At 52.6% G+C, this 21490-nt stretch overlaps 1 protein-coding gene across 1 annotated transcript in view; it reads left to right on the forward strand.

Annotated features, from left to right (window-relative positions):
- LOC119975785 (tenascin-X-like) overlaps nt 1-21490 on the forward strand; it is a 221067-nt gene that overhangs the window by 110338 nt on the left and 89239 nt on the right. Inside the window, exons 10-13 of the mRNA XM_038815633.1 lie at nt 7029-7301; nt 9172-9465; nt 12956-13225; nt 18591-18872. Of these exons, the coding sequence (XP_038671561.1) occupies nt 7029-7301; nt 9172-9465; nt 12956-13225; nt 18591-18872 (1119 nt within the window). The remainder of the gene's footprint in view (nt 1-7028; nt 7302-9171; nt 9466-12955; nt 13226-18590; nt 18873-21490) is intronic.

A 21490-nucleotide genomic window follows, 5' to 3' on the forward strand; every position in this document is an offset into this window, starting at 1 on the left:
GTGTGTCGGGGTAGATTGGGGACAGTGTGTGTCGGGGTAGATTGGGGACAGTGTGTGTCGGGGTAGATTGAGGACAGTGTGTGTCGGGGTAGATTGGGGACAGTGTGTGTCGGGGTAGATTGGGGACAGTGTGTCGGGGTAGATTGGGGGACAGTGTGTGTCGGGGTAGTTAGGGGACAGTGTGTGTCGGGGTAGATTGGGGACAGTGTGTGTCGGGGTAGATTGGGGACAGTGTGTGTCGGGGTAGATTGGGGACAGTGTGTGTCGGGGTAGATTGGGGACAGTGTGTGTCGGGGTAGATTGGGGACAGTGTGTCGGGTAGATTGGGGACAGTGTGTTTCGGGGTAGATTGGGGACAGTGTGTGTCGGGGTAGATTGGGGACAGTGTGTGTCGGGGTAGATTGGGGACAGTGTGTGTCGGGGTAGTTAGGGGACAGTGTGTGTTGGGGTAGATTGGGGACAGTGTGTGTCCGGGGTAGATTGGGGACAGTGTGTGTCCGGGGTAGATTGGGGACAGTGTGTGTCGGGGTAGATTGGGGACAGTGTGTGTCGGGGTAGATTGGGGACAGTGTGTGTCGGGATAGATTGGGGGACAGTGTGTGTCGGGGTAGATTGGGGACAGTGTGTGTCGGGGTAGATTGGGGACAGTGTGTGTTGGGGTAGATTGGGGACAGTGTGTGTCGGGGCAGATTGGGGACAGTGTGTGTCGGGGTAGATTGGGGACAGTGTGTGTCGGGGTAGATTGGGGACAGTGTGCGTCGGGGTAGATTGGGGACAGTGTGTGTCGGGGTAGATTGAGGACAGTGTGTTGGGGGTAGATTGGGGACAGTGTGTGTCGGGGTAGATTGGGGACAGTGTGTTGTGGGGATAGATTGGGGACAGTGTGTGTCGGGGTAGATTGGGGACAGTGTGTGTCGGGGTAGATTGGGGACAGTGTGTGTCGGGGTAGATTGGGGACAGTGTGTGTCGGGGTAAATTGGGGACAGTGTGTGTCGGGGTAGATTGGGGACAGTGTGTTTTGGGGATAGATTGGGGACAGTGTGTGTCGGGGTAGATTGGGGACAGTGTGTGTCGGGGTAGATTGGGGACAGTGTGTGTCGGGGGTAGATTGGGGACAGTGTGTGTCGGGGTAGATTGGGGACAGTGTGTGTCGGGGTAGATTGGGGACAGTGTGTGTCGGGGTAGATTGGGGACAGTGTGTGTCGGGGTAGATTGGGGACAGTGTGTGTCGGGGTAGATTGGGGACAGTGTGTGTCGGGGTAGATTGGGGACAGTGTGTGTCGGGGTAGATTGGGGACAGTGTGTGTCGGGGTAGATTGGGGACAGTGTGTGTCGGGGTAGATTGGGGACAGTGTGTGTCGGGGTAGATTGGGGACAGTGTGTGTCGGGGTAGATTGGGGACAGTGTGTGTCGGGGTAGATTGGGGACAGTGTGTGTCGGGGTAGATTGGGGACAGTGTGTGTCGGGGTAGATTGGGGACAGTGTGTGTCGGGGTAGATTGGGGACAGTGTGTGTCGGGGTAGATTGGGGACAGTGTGTGTCGGGGTAGATTGGGGACAGTGTGTGTCGGGGTAGATTGGGGACAGTGTGTGTCGGGGTAGATTGGGGACAGTGTGATTTACGGATAGATTGGGGACAGTGTGTGTCGGGGTAGATTGGGGACAGTGTGTGTCGGGGTAGATTGGGGACAGTGTGTGTCGGGGTAGATAGGGGACAGTGTGTGTCGGGGTAGATTGGGGACAGTGTGTGTCGGGGTAGATTGGGGACAGTGTGTGTCGGGGTAGATAGGGGACAGTGTGTGTCGGGGTAGATTGGGGACAGTGTGTGTCGGGGTAGATTGGGGACAGTGTATGTCGGGGTAGATTGGGGACAGTGTGTGTCGGGGTAGATTGGGGACAGTGTGTGTCGCGGTAGATTGGGGACAGTGTGTCGGGGTAGATTGGGGACAGTGTGTGTCGGGGTAGATTGGGGACAGTGTGTGTCGGGGTAGATTGGGGACAGTGTGTGTCGGGGTAGATTGGGGACAGTGTGTGTCGGGGTAGATTGGGGACAGTGTGTGTCGGGGTAGATTGGGGACAGTGTGTTGGGGGTAGATTGGGGACAGTGTGTGTCGGGGTAGATTGGGAACAGTGTGTGTTGGGGTAGATTGGGGACAGTGTGTGTCGGGGGAGATTGGGGACTGTGTGTGTCGGGGTAGATTGGGGACAGTGTGTGTCGGGGTAGATTGGGGACAGTGTGTGTCGGGGTAGATTGGGGACAGTGTGTATCGGGGTAGATTGGGGACAGTGTGTGTTGGGGGTAGATTGGGGACAGTGTGTGTCGTGGTAGATTGGGGACAGTGTGTGTCGGGGGTAGATTGGGGACAGTGTGTTTCGGGGTAGATTGGGGACAGTGTGTGTCAGGGTAGATTGGGGACAGTGTGTGTCGGGATAGATTGGGGACAGTGTGTGTCGGGGTAGATTGGGGACAGTGTGTTGGGGGTAGATTGGGGACAGTGTGTGTCGGGGTAGATTGGGGACAGTGTGTGTCGGGGTAGATTGGGGACAGTGTGTTGGGGGTAGATTGGGGACAGGGTGTGTCGGGGTAAATTGGGGACAGTGTGTGTCGGGGGTAGATAGGGGACAGTGTGTGTCGGGGTAGATTGGGGACAGTGTGTGTCGGGGTAGATTGGGGACAGTGTGTTGGGGGTAGATTGGGACAGTGTGTGTCGGGGTAGATTGGGGACAGTGTGTGTCGGGGTAGATTGGGGACAGTGTGTGTCGGGGTAGATTGGGGACAGTGTGTTGGGGGGTAGATTGGGGACAGTGTGTGTCCGGGTAGATTGGGGACAGTGTGTGTCGGGGTAGATTGGGGACAGTGTGTGTCGGGGTAGATTGGGGACAGTGTGTGTCGGGGTAGATTGGGACAGTGTGTCGGGGTAGATTGGGGACAGTGTGTGTCGGGGTAGATTGGGGACAGTGTGTGTCGGGGTAGATTGGGGACAGTGTGTGTCGGGGTAGATTGGGGACAGTGGGTGTCGGGGTAGATTGGGACAGTGTGTGTCGGGGTAGATTGGGGACATTGTGTGTCGGGGTAGATTGGGGACAGTGTGTGTTGGGGGTAGATTGGGGACAGTGTGTGTCGGGGTAGATTGGGGACAGTGTGTGTCGGGGTAGATTGGGGACAGTGTGTGTCGGGGTAGATTGGGGACAGTGTGTGTTGGGGGTAGATTGGGGACAGTGTGTGTCGGGATAGATTGGGGACAGTGTGTGTCGGGGTAGATTGGGGACAGTGTGTGTCGGGGTAGATTGGGGACAGTGTGTGTCGGGGTAGATTGGGGACAGTGTGTGTCGGGGTAGATTGGGGACAGTGTGTTGGGGGTAGATTGGGGACAGGGTGTGTCGGGGTAAATTGGGGACAGTGTGTGTCGGGGTAGATAGGGGACAGTGTGTGTCGGGGTAGATTGGGGACAGTGTGTGTCGGGGTAGATTGGGGACAGTGTGTGTCGGGGTAGATTGGGGACAGTGTGTGTCGGGGTAGATTGGGGACAGTGTGTTGGGGGTAGATTGGGGACAGTGTGTGTCGGGGTAGATTGGGGACAGTGTGTGTCGGGGGTAGATTGGGGACAGTGTGTGTCGGGGTAGATTGGGGACAGTGTGTTGGGGGTAGATTGGGGACAGTGTGTGTCCGGGTAGATTGGGGACAGTGTGTGTCGGGGTAGATTTGGGACAGTGTGTGTCGGGGTAGATTGGGGACAGTGTGTGTCGGGGTAGATTGGGACAGTGTGTCGGGGTAGATTGGTGACAGTGTGTGTCGGGGTAGATTGGGACAGTGTGTCGGGGTAGATTGGGGACAGTGTGTGTCGGGGTAAATTGGGGACAGTGTGTGTCGGGGTAGATAGGGGACAGTGTGTGTCGGGGTAGATTGGGGACAGTGTGTGTCGGGGTAGATTGGGGACAGTGTGTTGGGGGTAGATTGGGGACAGTGTGTGTCGGGGGAGATTGGGGACTGTGTGTGTCGGGGTAGATTGGGGACAGTGTGTGTCGGGGTAGATTGGGGACAGTGTGTGTCGGGGTAGATTGGGGACAGTGTGTATCGGGGTAGATTGGGGACAGTGTGTGTTGGGGGTAGATTGGGGACAGTGTGTGTCGGGGTAGATTGGGGACAGTGTGTGTCGGGGTAGATTGGGGACAGTGTGTTTCGGGGTAGATTGGGGACAGTGTTTGTCAGGGTAGATTGGGGACAGTGTGTGTCGGGATAGATTGGGGACAGTGTGTGTCGGGGTAGATTGGGGACAGTGTGTTGGGGGTAGATTGGGGACAGGGTGTGTCGGGGTAAATTGGGGACAGTGTGTGTCGGGGTAGATTGGGGACAGTGTGTGTCGGGGTAGATTGGGGACAGTGTGTGTCGGGGTAGATTGGGGACAGTGTGTTGGGGGTAGATTGGGGACAGTGTGTGTCCGGGTAGATTGGGGACAGTGTGTGTCGGGGTAGATTGGGGACAGTGTGTGTCCGGGTAGATTGGGGACAGTGTGTGTCGGGGTAGATTGGGGACAGTGTGTGTCCGGGTAGATTGGGGACAGTGTGTGTCGGGGTAGATTGGGGACAGTGTGTGTCGGGGTAGATTGGGGACAGTGTGTGTCGGGGTAGATTGGGGACAGTGTGTGTCGGGGTAGATTGGGGACAGTGTGTGTCGGGGTAGATTGGGGACAGTGTGTGTCGGGGTAGATTGGGGACAGTGTGTGTCGGGGTAGATTGGGGACAGTGTGTTGGGGGTAGATTGGGGACAGTGTGTGTCCGGGTAGATTGGGGACAGTGTGTGTCGGGGTAGATTGGGGACAGTGTGTGTCGGGGTAGATTGGGGACAGTGTGTGTCGGGGTAGATTGGGACAGTGTGTCGGGGTAGATTGGGGACAGTGTGTGTCGGGGTAGATTGGGGACAGTGTGTGTCGGGGTAGATTGGGGACAGTGTGTGTCGGGGTAGATTGGGGACAGTGTGTGTCGGGGTAGATTGGGGACAGTGTGTGTCGGGGTAGATTGGGGACATTGTGTGTCGGGGTAGATTTGGGGACAGTGTGTGTTGGGGTAGATTGGGGACAGTGTGTGTCGGGGTAGATTGGGGACAGTGTGTGTCGGGGTAGATTGGGGACAGTGTGTGTCGGGGTAGATTGGGGACAGTGTGTGTTGGGGGTAGATTGGGGACAGTGTGTGTCGGGGTAGATTGGGGACAGTGTGTGTCGGGGTAGATTGGGGACAGTGTGTTTCGGGGTAGATTGGGGACAGTGTGTGTCAGGGTAGATTGGGGACAGTGTGTGTCGGGATAGATTGGGGACAGTGTGTGTCGGGGTAGATTGGGGACAGTGTGTTGGGGGTAGATTGGGGACAGGGTGTGTCGGGGTAAATTGGGGACAGTGTGTGTCGGGGTAGATAGGGGACAGTGTGTGTCGGGGTAGATTGGGGACAGTGTGTGTCGGGGTAGATTGGGGACAGTGTGTTGGGGGTAGATTGGGGACAGTGTGTGTCGGGGTAGATTGGGGACAGTGTGTGTCGGGGTAGATTGGGGACAGTGTGTGTCGGGGTAGATTGGGGACAGTGTGTTGGGGGTAGATTGGGGACAGTGTGTGTCCGGGTAGATTGGGGACAGTGTGTGTCGGGGTAGATTGGGGACAGTGTGTGTCGGGGTAGATTGGGGACAGTGTGTGTCGGGGTAGATTGGGACAGTGTGTCGGGGTAGATTGGGGACAGTGTGTGTCGGGGTAGATTGGGGACAGTGTGTGTCGGGGTAGATTGGGGACATTGTGTGTCGGGGTAGATTGGGGACAGTGTGTGTCGGGGTAGATTGGGGACAGTGTGTGTCGGGGTAGATTGGGGACAGTGTGTGTCGGGGTAGATTGGGGACAGTGTGTGTCGGGGTAGATTGGGGACAGTGTGTGTTGGGGTAGATTGGGGACAGTGTGATTTACGGATAGATTGGGGACAGTGTGTGTCGGGGTAGATTGGGGACAGTGTGTGTCGGGGTAGATTGGGGACAGTGTGATTTACGGGTAGATTGGGGACAGTGTGTGTCGGGGTAGATTGGGGATAGTGTGTGTCGGGGTAGATTGGGGACAGTGTGTGTCGTGGTAGATTGGGGACAGTGTGTGTCGGGGTAGATTGGGGACAGTGTGTGTCGGGGTAGATTGGGGACACTGTGTGTTGGGGTAGATTGGGGACAGTGTGTGTCGGGGTAGATTGGGGACAGTGTGTTGGGGGTAGATTGGGGACAGTGTGTGTCGGGGTAGATTGGGGACAGTGTGTTGGGGGTAGATTGGGGACAGTGTGTGTCGGGGTAGATTGGGGACAGTGTGTGTCGGGGTAGATTGGGGACAGTGTGTGTCGGGGTAGATTGGGGACAGTGTGTGTCGGGGTAGATTGGGGACAGCGTGTGTCGGGGTAGATTGGGGACAGTGTGTGTCGGGGTAGATTGGGGACAGTGTGTGTCGGGGTAGATTGGGGACAGTGTGTGTCGGGGTAGATTGGGGGACAGTGTGTGTCGGGGTAGATTGGGGACAGTGTGTGTCGGGGTAGATTGGGGACAGTGTGTGTCGGGGTAGATTGGGGACAGTGTGTGTTGGGGTAGATTGGGGAATCTGTGATATACGGATAGATTTGGGACTGTGTGAAATACGGATAGATTGGGGACTGTGTGATATACGGATAGATTGGGGACTGTGTGATATACGGATAGATTGGGGACTGTGTGATATACGGATAGATTGGGGAACATGTTTCAGTGGAATTGTCTGTTATAAATTAAAGGAATAACAATCATGGGGATGAATTCTCCACCTTCCCAGCTGAGTATTCCTTGCTGGAACGCTGTTGCCAACAGTGGGATTCTCCATTTCTGCCGCTGGCCAATGGGATTTCCCAAAGTGGTGACCCCACACCGCCAGGTGAGCTGCCGGAGGAATAGGGAATTCTGCCGGTGGAGAATTCACCCCACTGGGATTTTGTGGGAAATCGAGCCTCTCATTTTCTTCTTTTGTCTTTGTTCTCTCACCTCTTCAGACCAGGTTGCTAGTTTTCGCAATGTGACGGTTAGAGACATTACCGCCAGGGACTTCCGCCTGTCCTGGAAGGTTCCGGAAGGGGCCTTCGACTCTTTTGTTATCCAATACAGGGTGTCGAGTAGCTCTACGCGTTGGGAGGAACGTAAAGTGCAAGGCCGCTTCCGGTCAGCTGTGATCAAGGGTCTGAGTCCCTCCACTGAGTACAGTGTGAGGCTGTATGGGGTCCGGGAAGGACAGCGCACCAGCCCCTTCACATTGGACGTCACCACAGGTAAGATCCTCACTGTTAAATGGTCAATTAATGTGGAAGGTGCTTCCATCGTGGTCAGTCCATGTGGGGTACGCCTCCCTGCCTCAGCACCCGAAAGCAAAGACACCAATCTCGGAGCAACTTCCACCATCTGAAATATCCCAAAGATATTAACACTGAATAATGTGTCCTTGAAACGTCATCACTGAGGCATTGTAGTGCGGCGTGCTAATCGGATCGGCAAATCCATGCACAGCAAAATCCCACCGACTGGAATGATATCATGGTCAAATTAATTGTTTTTTAATTGATCCTAATTGAGGGGATATTGGCCAGGCGACCCCCCCCCCCCCCCCCCCCCCCCCCCCCCACCGCTGCTCTTCTCCAAAACGATGGCTGTGAAATGAATGTCACTGTCATTCTGTGGAAAATAGGTCAGGTGATTTGTGCATCTATTTCTATCTAGAATGTTCTGCCAGCCATGTTTGAGTGGGCCGTCATCTCTCTGCTCGCTCAGCTGGACATTAAATATTTCCACAGGTTATTAAGTAGAGCTGGGGAGTTCTCCCCAACGCAGCCCCCCCCCCCCCCCCCCCCCCCCCCCACTGTCCCCTCAGAGTCCCGGCCAGTCTTTAACCTCGCGACCAACGTCACTTCAAACCAAAATCAGATTTCTCTCCTGCTGTGGGAGGTTGCTGTGTGTAAATTGGTCTTTCCAGCAGCAACAACTGGTATTTAAATAGGCTCTTTAACTTATTCAAACATCGAATGGTGCTCCATGGGGACATTATGAACGAGATAGAGCCAGATGAGGAAATGGTAGATGGTCAGACGGCAAAGGTCTGGTCAAAGAGGTAGATTTTGAGGAGCTTCTCAAAGGGGGAAGGCAAGGTGGAGAAGTCGAAGGAGGGTAAAAGCCAGAGCTTGAAGCCCAGACAACTGAAGGTGTGACCACCATGTTGAAGTGGGCCAGAGTTACAGGAGCACCGATATGAGGGAGGATTATGGGGATGAGGGAGATTACAGTGGTTTGGAGGGTATGAGGCCAGGGGAGGGAATGAGAACAAGGCAAAGGCTTTTCAAATCAAGATGTTGCTTGAACCAATGTAGGTCAGTGGGTAGAGGGAGTGATGGGGGACAGGATCTGCTGAGGCAGTTAAGACGTGGGCAGCAGAGTTTTGGAGGGCAGAATGTGGGAGAGCTGACAGCAATGAGCTACAGTAGCTGAGTCTGGAGGTAGAGAAGGCATGGCTAATTCTCACAGCGTTGCACAAATTGTACAAACTGGACTGTGAGTTTGTGCAGTGTGTTTTGTATATGTTGCTGTGTTTTACACATGTTTGGAATAAAATACATTTTTTTTTAAAGTCCTTCAGTGACTTCAAAGTATTTCATTGGCTTTGCAGCTGAGATTGTGACAGGCGCTAGATATATGTAGATTTATAATGTTTATCTTCACTCAGATTTGTTTAGTTCATACAGGGTTGGGGGTGAAGCTTTCCCTGAATGAGTTGGCCACGTTTTGGTCAGGTGACAGGAATGGCCTTGATGGACCAAATGGCCTTGCCTCATTCCAACATTTGTTGAGGGGGGGAACGGTTGATAGCTGCTGCAGCACAATCCGTACTTACAAACTCTGTGTAAAATATCTGCGCTGGATCCCACTGTGAAGATCACTGGGCAGTGTGAAGCCTTCCCCTATTAGCTAACCAGGGTAACGGGGTCAGAGGGCAGCAATCCTAGCTGGGAGGACTCATTTCAGCAGGCACTGATCTGGGCCTGCTTTTAACCGTGGTACAAAGCGAGCCTCAGGTGGTAGGCCTCTGCGGGGAGATTGATGGGGGTTATGACACTTTTCAAATGTTTAATTCTCGACTGCCTTTTCTGTTAGATTCCGCTGAGACAGTGAAACCTGGAGATGTGGGGAAACTGGACAAACTCACATTCTCCAACATCACAGACCATTCCCTCCAGCTCAGCTGGACTGTGGAGAAGGACTTTGACACCTTCCTCGTACACTATAGAGTCGATGGGTCAAAGGACGTGCAAAAGTTGAAGCTGCCCGGTAGCCTCCGCTCTTCAATCATCACAGGCCTCAGGCCTAGTACCAAGTACACAATTTACCTCTATGGTGTCTCCTTTGGCCAACGGACTAAACCAATCACCACCACAGCTACCACCGCAGGTAATTTACATCCATAGAATCACAGAACAGCGCAGTGCATAAAGACGCCATTCAGCCCATCATATCTAACCCGGCCCTTTCGAATCGGACAATCCAGTGAGCTCCACTCTCCCGCTTTTTCCTCACAAACCTGCATTTTTCACTGTTCCACGTATTTATCCCAATTCTCTTTTGTGAAAGTTATTAATGAATCTGCATGCACCAAACTAACCATTTGCTGTGTGAAAACACTTTTCCTCATGTCATTTCTCGTTCTTTGGTGAAATACCTTGAAACTATCATTAAAATTAGAAAAAGCTGGCAGGTCAGTGGGGAGAGAAACCAAGTTCACGGGTGGAATTCTACCATCTGGGACTAAGGTGGGAGTGGGGACCAGGAATGTTTCCCGTGTTGAAGGCCAGCAGGAAACTACACCAGAGCCTCCGCCCAGCCTCATTAATTACACATCTGGGGGTTTAGAACCATATTCCATGGTGGGAGGGGTTTGATTCCTCACATCCTGCCAGCATATTTGAGTGCCATATTGAAAAGACAGACAACATCACTGACCCAGCATTGAGGAAAGAAATGGAGCTCCTGAAAAAGAAGTTGGATCTCCGGGAACACCCTGAAGCTGAAAGTTTGATCTCCTCATGACACTGAAGCTGCCCCGTGTCTGCGTGGGTTTCACCCCCACAACCCAAAGATGTGCAGGGCAGGTTAATTGGCCACGTTAAATTGCCCCTTAATTGGAAAAAAAGAATTGGGTATTCTAAATGTATTTTAAAGAATGACTGAAGCTGGAAGATCCGGCTGATAGATGCTCCCCCTGACCACGGTCCAGGGTTACTGCGGCCTTCATCCTGAACCCTGGAGGTCGCCCCAGGTGAGTCCTGACTTCGACACGTCACGTTGTTCCACACGTGTTCTGGACTGGTGTGTTTTACCCCTGACATCATAGAATTTGATTATCATAGAATTTACAGTGCAGAAGGAGGCCATTCAGCCCATCGAGTCTGCACCGGCTCTTGGAAAGAGCACCCTACCCAAGGTGAACACCTCCCTATCCCCATAACCCAGTAACCCCACCCAACACTAAGGGCAATTTTGAACACTAAGGGCAATTTAGCACGGCCAATCCACCTAACCTGCACATCTTTGGACCCATGGTGGAGAATGGGGCGTGATTGGGGGGGGGGGGGGGGGGAGAATATTTTGGTCGGGCTTTCACCTGCATCCCAATAGCGGGACACAAATCAATTTCATTCCGGAGTCCAGCAGGTTTCCCGATTCGCTGTGGCGGGCAGGGCACCAGTGGAAGATCCCACAGGAAATACACACCGACTTCCAGCCAAATTCCTCTCCCCATTGCCGCTGTTGAACCTGCTGATGGAGGAAATGGGCGGGATTCTCTGCCCCCCCCCCCCCCCTCCCACCCCGTGTGTCTCTCGGCAGCGTGCCGCTCGCTGGCGGTCGGATTCTATTTTCACGCTGCTTGTCAAGACGATTTCCATTGAAGCCACTCGAGGCTGCCAGGAAACGCGCGAGCAGCGATGTGCTGCCGGCAGTAACGGGAATCTCTCCTGCTGGAGAATCCCTCAGAATTTCACGTCAATGAGCCTTCAGCAGAATCCTTTCACCTTAACCCCATGCCCTCTGATGATTTCCTCCGGGTGCTCCGGTTTCCCCCAACAGTCCAAAGATGGGGGGGGGGCGATTCTCCGCTCTGCGGACCAAGTGTTCGCGCTGTCATGAACGCCGTCGCATTTCACGGCGGCGTGAACAGGGCCCGAGCACGACCTATTCTGGCCCCCACAGGGGGCCCCCACAGGGGGCCAGCACAGCGCTGGAGTGGTTCACGCCACTCCAGCGTCCTTATGCGGTTCCAAATGGGCACCGCGCCAACCCGCGCATGCGCAGTTTGGGCAGCTCAATCCTGCGCATGCGAAGTTGGGCCATGGGGAATTTCTTACGCGCGCCGACCCTGACGCAATATGTTCAGGGACCGACCGCGGCGGAATGTAGGCCCGGGGGGGGGGGGAATGGCTGGCCCGCCAATTGATGGAACCTGATCGTGGGCCAGACCCCTTCGGAGGCCCCTCCCCCGGTGAAGGATCCCCCCTCCCCCCCCACCCCCCCACAGGCCGCCACTCCCCGAGAGTTCCCGCAGAGTTCCCGCCGGCGCCGTCCACCCCTGGTCACTCCCAGCGAGAACCCTGTCGTGTCGGAGTGGCCGCTCAGCCCATTCGGGCCGAAGAATCGCCGCTCGCCATTTGCGGCAATTCTCCAAGCGGTCCAGCGCAAATCGCGCGGCGTTGGTTTCGGGGGTCGGGGTGGCGTGGCACGATTTGTGCGGCATCTTGGCGATTCTCCCACCTGGCCGGGTGGGGAGGGGGGAGAATCGCGTGCAGGGGTCGGGGTTGCGTGGCACGATTTGTGCGGCGCCCCGCCGATTCTCCCACCTGGCGGGGGGGGGGGGGAGAATACCGCCCGTGCAGTTTAGGTGGACTGTCCCTGATAAATTCCCCTTAGTGTCCAAATATGTGCAGGGTGCAGATGGAACCTCACTTTGTGCCCTCACGATACTCACACCTCCAGAATGTCTCTCCCTGTGTGAGCCGCTAATACCTGAGTTTCTGTGGCAGATTCCGTGAGCAGTTAACATGCAAATCGAGTAAATTCCTAAAACATGGCAGGGGAGTCGGTAACCAGAGGCCAAGGGTGATTGGCAGCGGACAAATTCAATGATAACATTCAAAACAGAAATGGATAAAGGAAAAGGAAAAGATTGCAGGAGTATGAGGAAAGAGATGGAGGAGAGAGAAAGAGACGGATAGATGGTACAGACATGATGGCTGAATGTTCCCTTCCTTACTATGAATGTGGGTCTGGCAGTGTGGTTGGATCCTTGATCCACATTTTCTTTTGATGTTGTTGTTGAGCACTTACTGACAATCCACTGAGCTGCCAATCTGTGTCTGGAGATGTCTGTGGCTCTGGCTTTTTTGTTATTCATTCATCGGATGTGGGAGTCACTGGGTAGACCAGCATTTATTGCCCATCCCTAATTGCCCCTTGAGAAGGTGGTGGCGAGCCACCTTCTTCAACCCGCTGCAGTCCGTCAGCTTTAGGTACACCCACTGTGCTGTTAGGGACGCCATTTCAGGATTTTGACCCAGTGACAGTGAAGGAATGACAATGGGCGCAATTCCCCCAAAGGGAGACAAGTGCCGACGCCGGAGTGAAAACCGGAGTGTTTCACTCCGGCGTCAGAGGCCGCTCCTCACCCCCTATTCTCCCCCACCCCCAGGGGGCTAGGAGCGGCAGCGCGTCAATGTTGCGCACCAGGCGTGGGGGTCGGAGAATCGAACCCAATATATTTCCAAGTCAGGGTGGTGAGTGGTTTGGATGGAAACTTGAAACCTTGCGTATCTATTCTAAACTATTCTGGGTTGAACAGTAATCCATCTCTTTTTAACGCTGATGATTTTTTTTCTTTCATCTTTCACAGCTAAAGAAGCTGCAAAGCTGGGCAGCCTATCCACCTCTAATATCACAGCTAACTCTCTCCAACTCTCCTGGACAGTGGACAGAGCCTTTGACTCATTTTTGATCCAGTACAGAGTCCAGGGCTCTGAGGAGACCCACAACATCACAGTCACCAGTGGACAGCGATCCCACCTCATCGTAGGCCTCAGGCCTACTACCAAATACATCATCTATCTCTACGGGATTTCTGCTGGCCGACGGACAAAGCCCTTGACCACTATCGTGACCACAGGTACTCTGATTTTTTTTTTACATAGATTCCAGCTTCATCAGGGAATTAAAGAAAATATTTCAATTGTTCCTCCATTTCCACTGGTCCAAACTTTAACACAGAGAGAGAATGGTTCCTTCATTTCTCCCTCAGCATTCGGGGAGGAGATACTTTGGACGCGACCTAACCAAAATAAGAGAGTCCATTTAAGCAACAGGAACGACCCACTATCTAACGGCACCCTGTCTTGTTTTTATTCCCCGGTGGCAATGTCACCCCGAAGCTGCACTTAGCTTCATTTCTGACTCTGAGGAGCTCCAATGAAAGGTGCCTCGATCTCTCGATCCCCCAACGCAACCGCTACCCCCAATGCCCCAACTCACCTGATGCCCACTCCACCACATATCGGTGGGGCACCCCAGCCTGGGCACTATACCATCCTGGCACCCTAGGCCCAGCCAGTTGGCAGTTCCACCTGGGCACTCTGGCAGTGCCGACTGCTCTTTGCCTTTTTTTATGACCTCGGGGTTTCTCCCTACCGAGACCGCACTTAGAGTGATTTTCTGCTCCCATCCACACTTGAGGAATGATGTACCATCAATTGGAAGCGAGACACGATGAAGGTCCAAACTTAGGCTTTAATCAGCTAGTTGTTAGCCCGGTGGTCGACTACAATGAAAGGCCGACCACCGGGAACTCTGGGTACTTATACCCCGTCTCGGAGGCGGGGTCTGCTTGCCTATCGGCCAATTGGTGAGCAGTCACATGACTAGTCCCAGCCAATCAGCTGAGAGGCACATGACCATCCAGAGCCAATGGGAAACCAGTGCTCTGCACCAATGGCAGTGCTCCTATTCATACCACCACAAGGAAGCACCCGGGAACCGCCCTCATTACCCCTTCCACCTGGTAAGGCCCGATCCCCAGCACTGCCAGGGTGCCCGGGTGGCACTGCCAAGGCTGTTAGACCCCGGGCGGCGGGAGAATTCAGTGAACGCATGTTTAAATGAGCCATTAGCTGATCTGGGCACGCCCAGTGAGAGCAGGATCCAGTTTGCCTATTACATATTTTCTTTTATTTTCTTTTATTTTCATGTACTTTATGATCTGTTGAGCTGCTCGCAGGAAAATACTTTTCACTGTACCTGGGCACATGTGACAATAAACAAAAATCCAAATCCAGTTTGCAGTGTCTCGCGAGAGTCAAGTGGACAAGGCCACTGAATAGGGGTGGTGGGGAGGAGGTAAGGGGAGTGGGGGACGCAAGATCAATAAACTTAAAATGAGAGCTAGGCTGTGTGGGAGTGGTGTCTGGAAGCACTTCTCCACACAGAGGGGGGGGGGAGTGGTAATCTGGAACTAACTCCACCAGGAAAGGTTGTCAAACTGTTAAATACTTTCAGAATTAAAATTACTAGATTTTTGTTGAGTAAATGTTGTGAGGCCAAGGCAGGCAAAGCAGATACAGATGTGATCGAACTGAATAGTGGACAGCCTCGAGGGGGCCCTGGTTACTCCTGTGGAAGGGTTTTAGTCTCCAGCCAGATGTGTTGTTCAGCAGGGAGAGCTCACTTGAATGAAGGTATCTATTACAGCCGCCCGGCAGGCCAGGTGATTTACTGACTGATTGAATAATCTTGTTCAGCCGATTAAATCCGGGTGGGGGCAAAGACAGGCCTTGGACTGGTTAATCATTATTTTTCTTTCCAAGTTGGTCGGCTTGGCAGGCGGTGGCTTCACACTCTGAATCCTGCTTGCTCCTGTGCAGAGCTCTGTGTTCAGCCATGGCCTTCCCCCTCCCAGTCTCCCTAACCCGTGGCCTCTCTCAGTTAGAGGCCTGAGGTTTGCCAGCAGAATCCACATGCGTCGCCACGGCGATGCCCAATGAGACCGTCGCCAGAAAGCCGTTGGACAGAGGCTGTCACCTGCATCAGGCACTCCCCTTCATGGAAAGAAAGAGTTGCATTTAGATAGCGCCTTTTACAGGCTCAGGGCATCCCAAAGTGCATTGTTCCGACAGCAGACTATCTTTGATGTGAGTCATAGTTTGTGCACAGCAAGATCCCCCAAGTCACAATGTTAGGTGGCTCAGATAGTGGCTCAAATTTCACTCACCCCAGTCCTACGCCGGCATCTCCACATCACTGGAAAATATGCCAATGGGTGGGGGGGGGGGTGTAGGAAAATCCCACAGTCCTTTCCTTTCGAGATGCTGCTGGAGGGGCAAATATGGCCTCAGGACATAGCTGAGGGGAACGCCTCACTTTCCTTTGGAATAATGAGGGTGTGATCATAACGGAGGCTGTTCATGATTGTGAGTTTCCACAGAGACATCTTACTGTCACCTCCTGTTCACACATGTGCACTGAGGTGTCAGCCAAGGTTACATCAGCAGAAGGGGCAAAGTCTCAAGGAACCTTCCCCTCCCCCCCAACTCCAAACAAATTGAAAAATATGAAACCAGAGGGGTACACAAAGGGAGATAAAGTCCAAAACTAATAAGATTGCAACACAGTCACAAGGGGCTGCCTGCCTCCTCCTGGTCCAACACACTGAAGGATAGCGAGGCCTCTCAGTTTCTATAACCATCGTGGCTGACTCCCTCACATTCTCCTGAAAGGCCGCTGGGCATGACCTGGGACAGACAAGACATTCGGATCTCTGAGAGCAAGCAAATTGTCCGAGTGACTCACAGCCAGTTGCCCATCACAGGCCTCAGGCCTACTTCCAGTTGGTCAAGAGGAGACAAAACAAAGCAGGAGCAAAAAGGTCTTTCAGTGCAACAAAAAACAAGGAACATTTTTACGCAGCGAGCAATGACCTGGAACCCGCTCCCTTTGAGGCTGGTCGAAATATAAAACAATCCAAGGGAGGAAACCGTGGTGTTGTCATTGAACTAGCAATCTAAAGGCTGAAATGCTCTGGAGGGATGGGTTCAAATCTCACCACAGGACCTTGTGGAATTTAAAAAATAAATCTGGAATTAGTTACAGTAATGATGACCATGAAATCATTGTTGTGAAAACCCATCTGGTTCCCTCATGTCCTTTAGGACCCCAGATTATAAAATAGAATCCCTACAGTGTAGAAGGAGGCCCTTTTTCCCAATGAAACAACCCTCTGAAAGAGCAGGTTACCTAGGCCTCATCCCCCACCCTATCCCTGTAACCCCAGCTAGGGCCATTTAGCATGGCCAATCCCCCTAACCTGCACATCTTTGGACTGTGGGAGGAAACCGGAGCACCCGGAGGAAACCCACGCAGACACGGGGAGAACGTGCAGACTCCGCACAGACAGTGACCCAAGGTCAGAACCGGAGTTCCTGACACTGTGCCACTGTGCCACCCTGGGAGTCGCAGCAATGTGGTTGATTCTCTACCCTTAGTTCAAGGACAATTATGGATGAACAACAAGTGCTGGCTTTTCCAGCAATGTACACAATTCACAAAAGAATGACGGTTAAAATAAAGTAAATTGGATCGGCTGCAGAACACTTATTTACATGCCCATCCGACTTACTTTATTTTAACCTTATTCTTTCGTACCTGCAGAGTTTAGAACATAGAACATAAAACAGTACAGCACAGAACAGGCCCTTCGGCCCTCGATGTTGTGCCGAGCCATGATCACCCTACTCAAACCCACGTATTCACCCTATACCCGTAACCCAACAACCGTTAACAACCGTTAACCTTAACCTTACATTTTAGGACACTACGGGCAATTTAGCATGGCCAATCCACCTAACCCGCACATCTTTGGACTGTGGGAGGAAACCGGAGCACCCGGAGGAAACCCACGCACACAGGGGGAGGACGTGCAGACTCCACCCAGACAGTGACCCAGCCGGGAATCGAACCTGGGACCCTGGAGCTGTGAAGCATTTATGCTAACCACTATGCTACCGTGCTGCCCTTTGAGGAGAGGACTGGCACTGACGTGGACTGCTCTGCCAAGAGCAGACTTGGACTCGATTGACAAAATGGCCTCCTTCCGGGCCGTAAAACCACCCTAGGATTTTGGAAACTCTTTTCATCGTCCACCACCTTCAAATATTGACACAATTCTGTCTGTTTTACATGACCAATCAAGGTGGCCTACCTCTCTCTCACTGGCTGTTTGTCTATCAGGTGTCTCGCCCTCTATTATAGACTCATTCCTGTGTACACATATAGAGATTCCCTGTCAATCAAGGAATGATTCAAGGGCGGCACGGTGGCGCAGTGGTTAGCACTGCTGCCTCATGGCGCCGAGGACCTGGGTTCGATCCTGGCCCTGGGTCACTGTCCGTGTGGAGTTTGCACATTCTCCCCGTGTCTGTGTGGGTTTCGACCCCACAACCCAAAGATGTGCAGGGTAGGTGGATTGACCACACTAAATTGCCCCTTAATTGGAAAAAATAAATGATTCATTCCCATCACTTCAATTCCCATTCCTTGTGATCCTTCAATTCCTATTTGTTGTTCTCTCGCTCTCATAGTCGCTATCCATGAGGTTCTCCAGTTTTCTTCAGTTTCCGAAGATTCTGAGGCAGCTTTTTAAAGTCTGCCGTTTCCACGTTGGGTTGGGTGATGGCCCGAGCCTGGTTCTGAATGAACCTGGTAAAAATATCGGCCACTTATTGCCCATGCAGAACAACACCATGGCTATTTTATGTATGGAGAGGAAGGTCATTCATCGATCTCCAACAGAAGATGTTGTCTTCACCTCCGCTCAATATGAGCTGAAGCAGAGCCCATCACACTTCCCGGAGAAGATCTTCGAGTGACATTTCATTATCATTGTCAGTTTAAAATCCTTGTCCGTCTCTAAAGCTCATTCCCTGTGAAAAGTAATGAATTTGATCATGTACCATCTCAACAGCAACTTGTATTCGTATGGCCCCTTTAGCTTGACTAAATTTCCCATGATGCTTCACAGGAGCAATTTGAATCCGAGCCCACTAAAGGAGATATTAGGGTAGGTGGCCAATATCTTGGCCAGGGAGGCTGATGTTCAGGGCTATCTTAAAGATCGAGAGAGAAGCAAAGAGGCAAAGAGGTTGAAGTAGGACGCACCCTCCCCCCCCCCACTCCACCCTCCTGCCACGCGGCGTGTTTTCCAGCGGCAGAGACAGCTCTCCCTTGGTCTTGCCAAAGCCGATGACAATTTGTATGCCTCACCCGCACTGCCTCTGGGGAACATGCCACAAGGGATCACCTTCGGCAGGACTGAAAGGTCCCATCCTTAGGGAAGGAATTCCAGAGCTTTGGACCAAGGCAGCTGAAGACCAGTGTTGAAGTGATCAAAATGGAGGAGCTCAGAGATCTCGGGGTGGAGGGAGGGTGAGCGGGTTTAAGGCAGGAGGAGATTACAGCAATACGAAGATTTTCTTTTTCCCTTTCAGCTGAAGAGCGGCCTCAGCAAAGCGAAGTGAGCGATCTCTCGGTGTCTAACATCACTGCGGACTCCGTCCAGCTCTCTTGGGTGACGGAGAAGGAATATGACTCCTTCTTTGTGGAATATGGAGCCGAGGAGGATCAGGATATGCAGAGCCTCAGGGTAACCGGCGACCTTCGATCTTCGCTCATTACAAGCCTGAGGCCTACCACTGCCTACACATTCTATCTTTACGGGGTCTCTGCTGGTCAACGCACCACGCCACTGACAGCCGTCGCCACCACCACAGGTAATGTTAGAAGCCAACCGGGATTAATTCTTCGGCCAATGAGAAATGTCCGTTCAAACAAATATACATAGTTCCTTATCTGCAAACCTTTCGCCTCACAGGCCAACCTTTACTATCACAGAGTGGCACCCTGCAGAATTACATAGAAAGGCCTACGCAGGGCAGCATGGTGGTGCAGTGGTTAGCATTGCTGCCTCACGGCGTTGAGGTCCCAGGTTTATTCCCGGCTCTGGGTCACTGTCCGTCTGGAGTATGCACATTCTCCCCATGTCTGCGTGGGTTTCGCCCCCACAACCCAAAGATGTGCGGATTAGGTGGATTGGCCACGCTAAATTGCCCCTTAATTGGAGAAAATTAATTGGGCACTCTAAATTTATATTTAAAAAAAAAGAAAGGCCTACATGAGAGATAGGAGCAGGAGAATAAGGCCATTCGGCCCCTCAGGCCCATTCCAAAATTTAATACTATCAGTGTTCATCTTCTACCTCAGCTCCCTCCTTCCAGTTTGGCCCCATATCCCTTGATTCTTTGAGTGCCCCCAACAATCTATCGATCTCAGCTTGAATATACTCAGTGAATGAGCGTGGCCCTCGTTCTCTGGGCAGAGAATTCCAAACACTCTCAACGCTGTCAGTATAGAAATTTCTCCTCACCTCATTCCTGAATGGCTGAACCCTTTAGTTTGAGACCTTTTCCCGTTGGGTTTGGACTCTCCAGCCAGGATAAATGGCCTGTTATTTCCAGCACAGAGTCAGGCCATTCGGCCCAACTGCTTTCTGCCGGCTGTATATGCCCCACATCCTCCCTCACTCTCGCCATCATGTATCCTCCCGTTTCTTTCTCCCCCATTTATTTATGGAGCTTCCTGTCAAAGGCAGCGAGTCCCACATTCCCGGAGGAGATTGTTGGGATGGGGCAGAGGAGGGGGTGAGGAAATGCAGGAGCACACTTCCAATTGGAAAGTTGAGTTAAACCAGGAGCACATTTTTCCCTCACTCTAACAGCCCCTCCCCCTCCACAACCACTCCCCCCCCCCCCCCAATCTCCATCGCCCCCTCCCTGCCCGAACCCCCAGCACCCCGTGTGACAAGCCCATGGCAGTTGCTGCTTGGGATTTTTATCTAATCTTCCCACTGATGGAAATCTGGGAAAGGAGACCGTGAGAAGGAATGTGCTTTTTGTTGTGTGATTGTAAACAGTTCAGGCCCTCAATGTGTTCATGGTGACATGAGCTACTTAATTACTGGCAGCAGTTCAGACATTTTCATCAATATTAATGCCAACATGTTTTAACCACTTTACTGCCGGGACTGCTCCAGCTGTGAATAATTGCCTTCCTTTCTCATCAATGGACCTCTCCCAGTGCGAGAGGTCTCTGTTCCAGGGGAGTGACGGGGTGGGCGTAATCTTGTCCGGACTGTCCGTTAACCTGACTAGAACCTGCTGCTGGTGCTTTGTCGAGAGGCACACCCGATTCTTCCACTCTGAGGGCAGAGGTCAGATATCCCACAATGCAACAGCCAGGCCCACTCCCCACTAGCTGCTCTTTGTTTTGGAGGAGATCAAAAGGAAGACATCTGGAGCCCTGCAACATCAAGATGTGAGTCACCAGAACAAGGATTGACCCAAGGGTTCTGGGAGGGAGGACCGTATTATCCTGAGGATGATCTAAGGTGCCGACATGGATGGCCACGGCAACAGTTCCGCAGCTAGGCCCAGCTGCATCCATCCCTGAACACAATCACTTGTCACCTCCTTCAGCCCAGCATGATGGGGTGCGGAGCACACTACAACCTTCAATGTAATGTTTTATGTTTCTTTATGAAGTTTCCCACGTTTTGGACCGACTGTTGAAAATTAGCATTCGCTTTTGCGCCGCTGTGCTCCCTGCTAATTAAATTGCGGAGCCTGACCAAGTAGGCCCTAGGTTGGATGTCATGTCCGAGGTAAATCTGGAACCTGTAACCTGCCACACACATTGTTCATGGGACAAGTTGTCTTGCTTTCTTTAGTTGATTCAGTTCAGAACTTTGGGTTAGCTCCAAGGCTTAGCTTATTCATGGCCCATCGGTTTCTCCGTGGCCTCGAGATTGCTGGTGCTGATATCAAGAGCTGATGAAGGCTTGAAGACATCCACCTGTCTGCTTTAGTTCCAGATCCCTTTCTGGATCTGTTCTGTCGCGGTTATTAGGACTGACCCAGCAAATTCCGAGGTCGCGGGTTCAGATCTCATCAAGGCCAGTATTTTCACACACCCACTCTCCCCACCTTCATTCTTCATTACCAGGGTGTGGGTGTGATTGCCAAGGTTGATATTCCTTGCCCGTCTCTAGTTGCGCCTCGGTACAGCGGTGGTGAGCCCCCTTCAGCCGCAGCTGCAGTCCCTGCAGTCATGAAGTTGAATTCAATAAATGTGGGGCTTCTTTTACCACGACACCATTTTCCTACCTTCCCCCCCATATTCCTTAATTCCCAAAGTGTCCAAAAATCTACTGACCTTTGTTGTGAACATTCCCAATGGCTGACCGGGGAAACAAATTCCAAAGATTCACCACCCTTCACCCAAGTGAAGAAATTCCTCCTCATCCCAATCCTAAATGATTGGCTCCGTATTGTGA

This window comes from Scyliorhinus canicula, chromosome 13 (assembly GCF_902713615.1).
Source record: "Scyliorhinus canicula chromosome 13, sScyCan1.1, whole genome shotgun sequence".
NCBI lineage: Eukaryota > Metazoa > Chordata > Chondrichthyes > Carcharhiniformes > Scyliorhinidae > Scyliorhinus > Scyliorhinus canicula.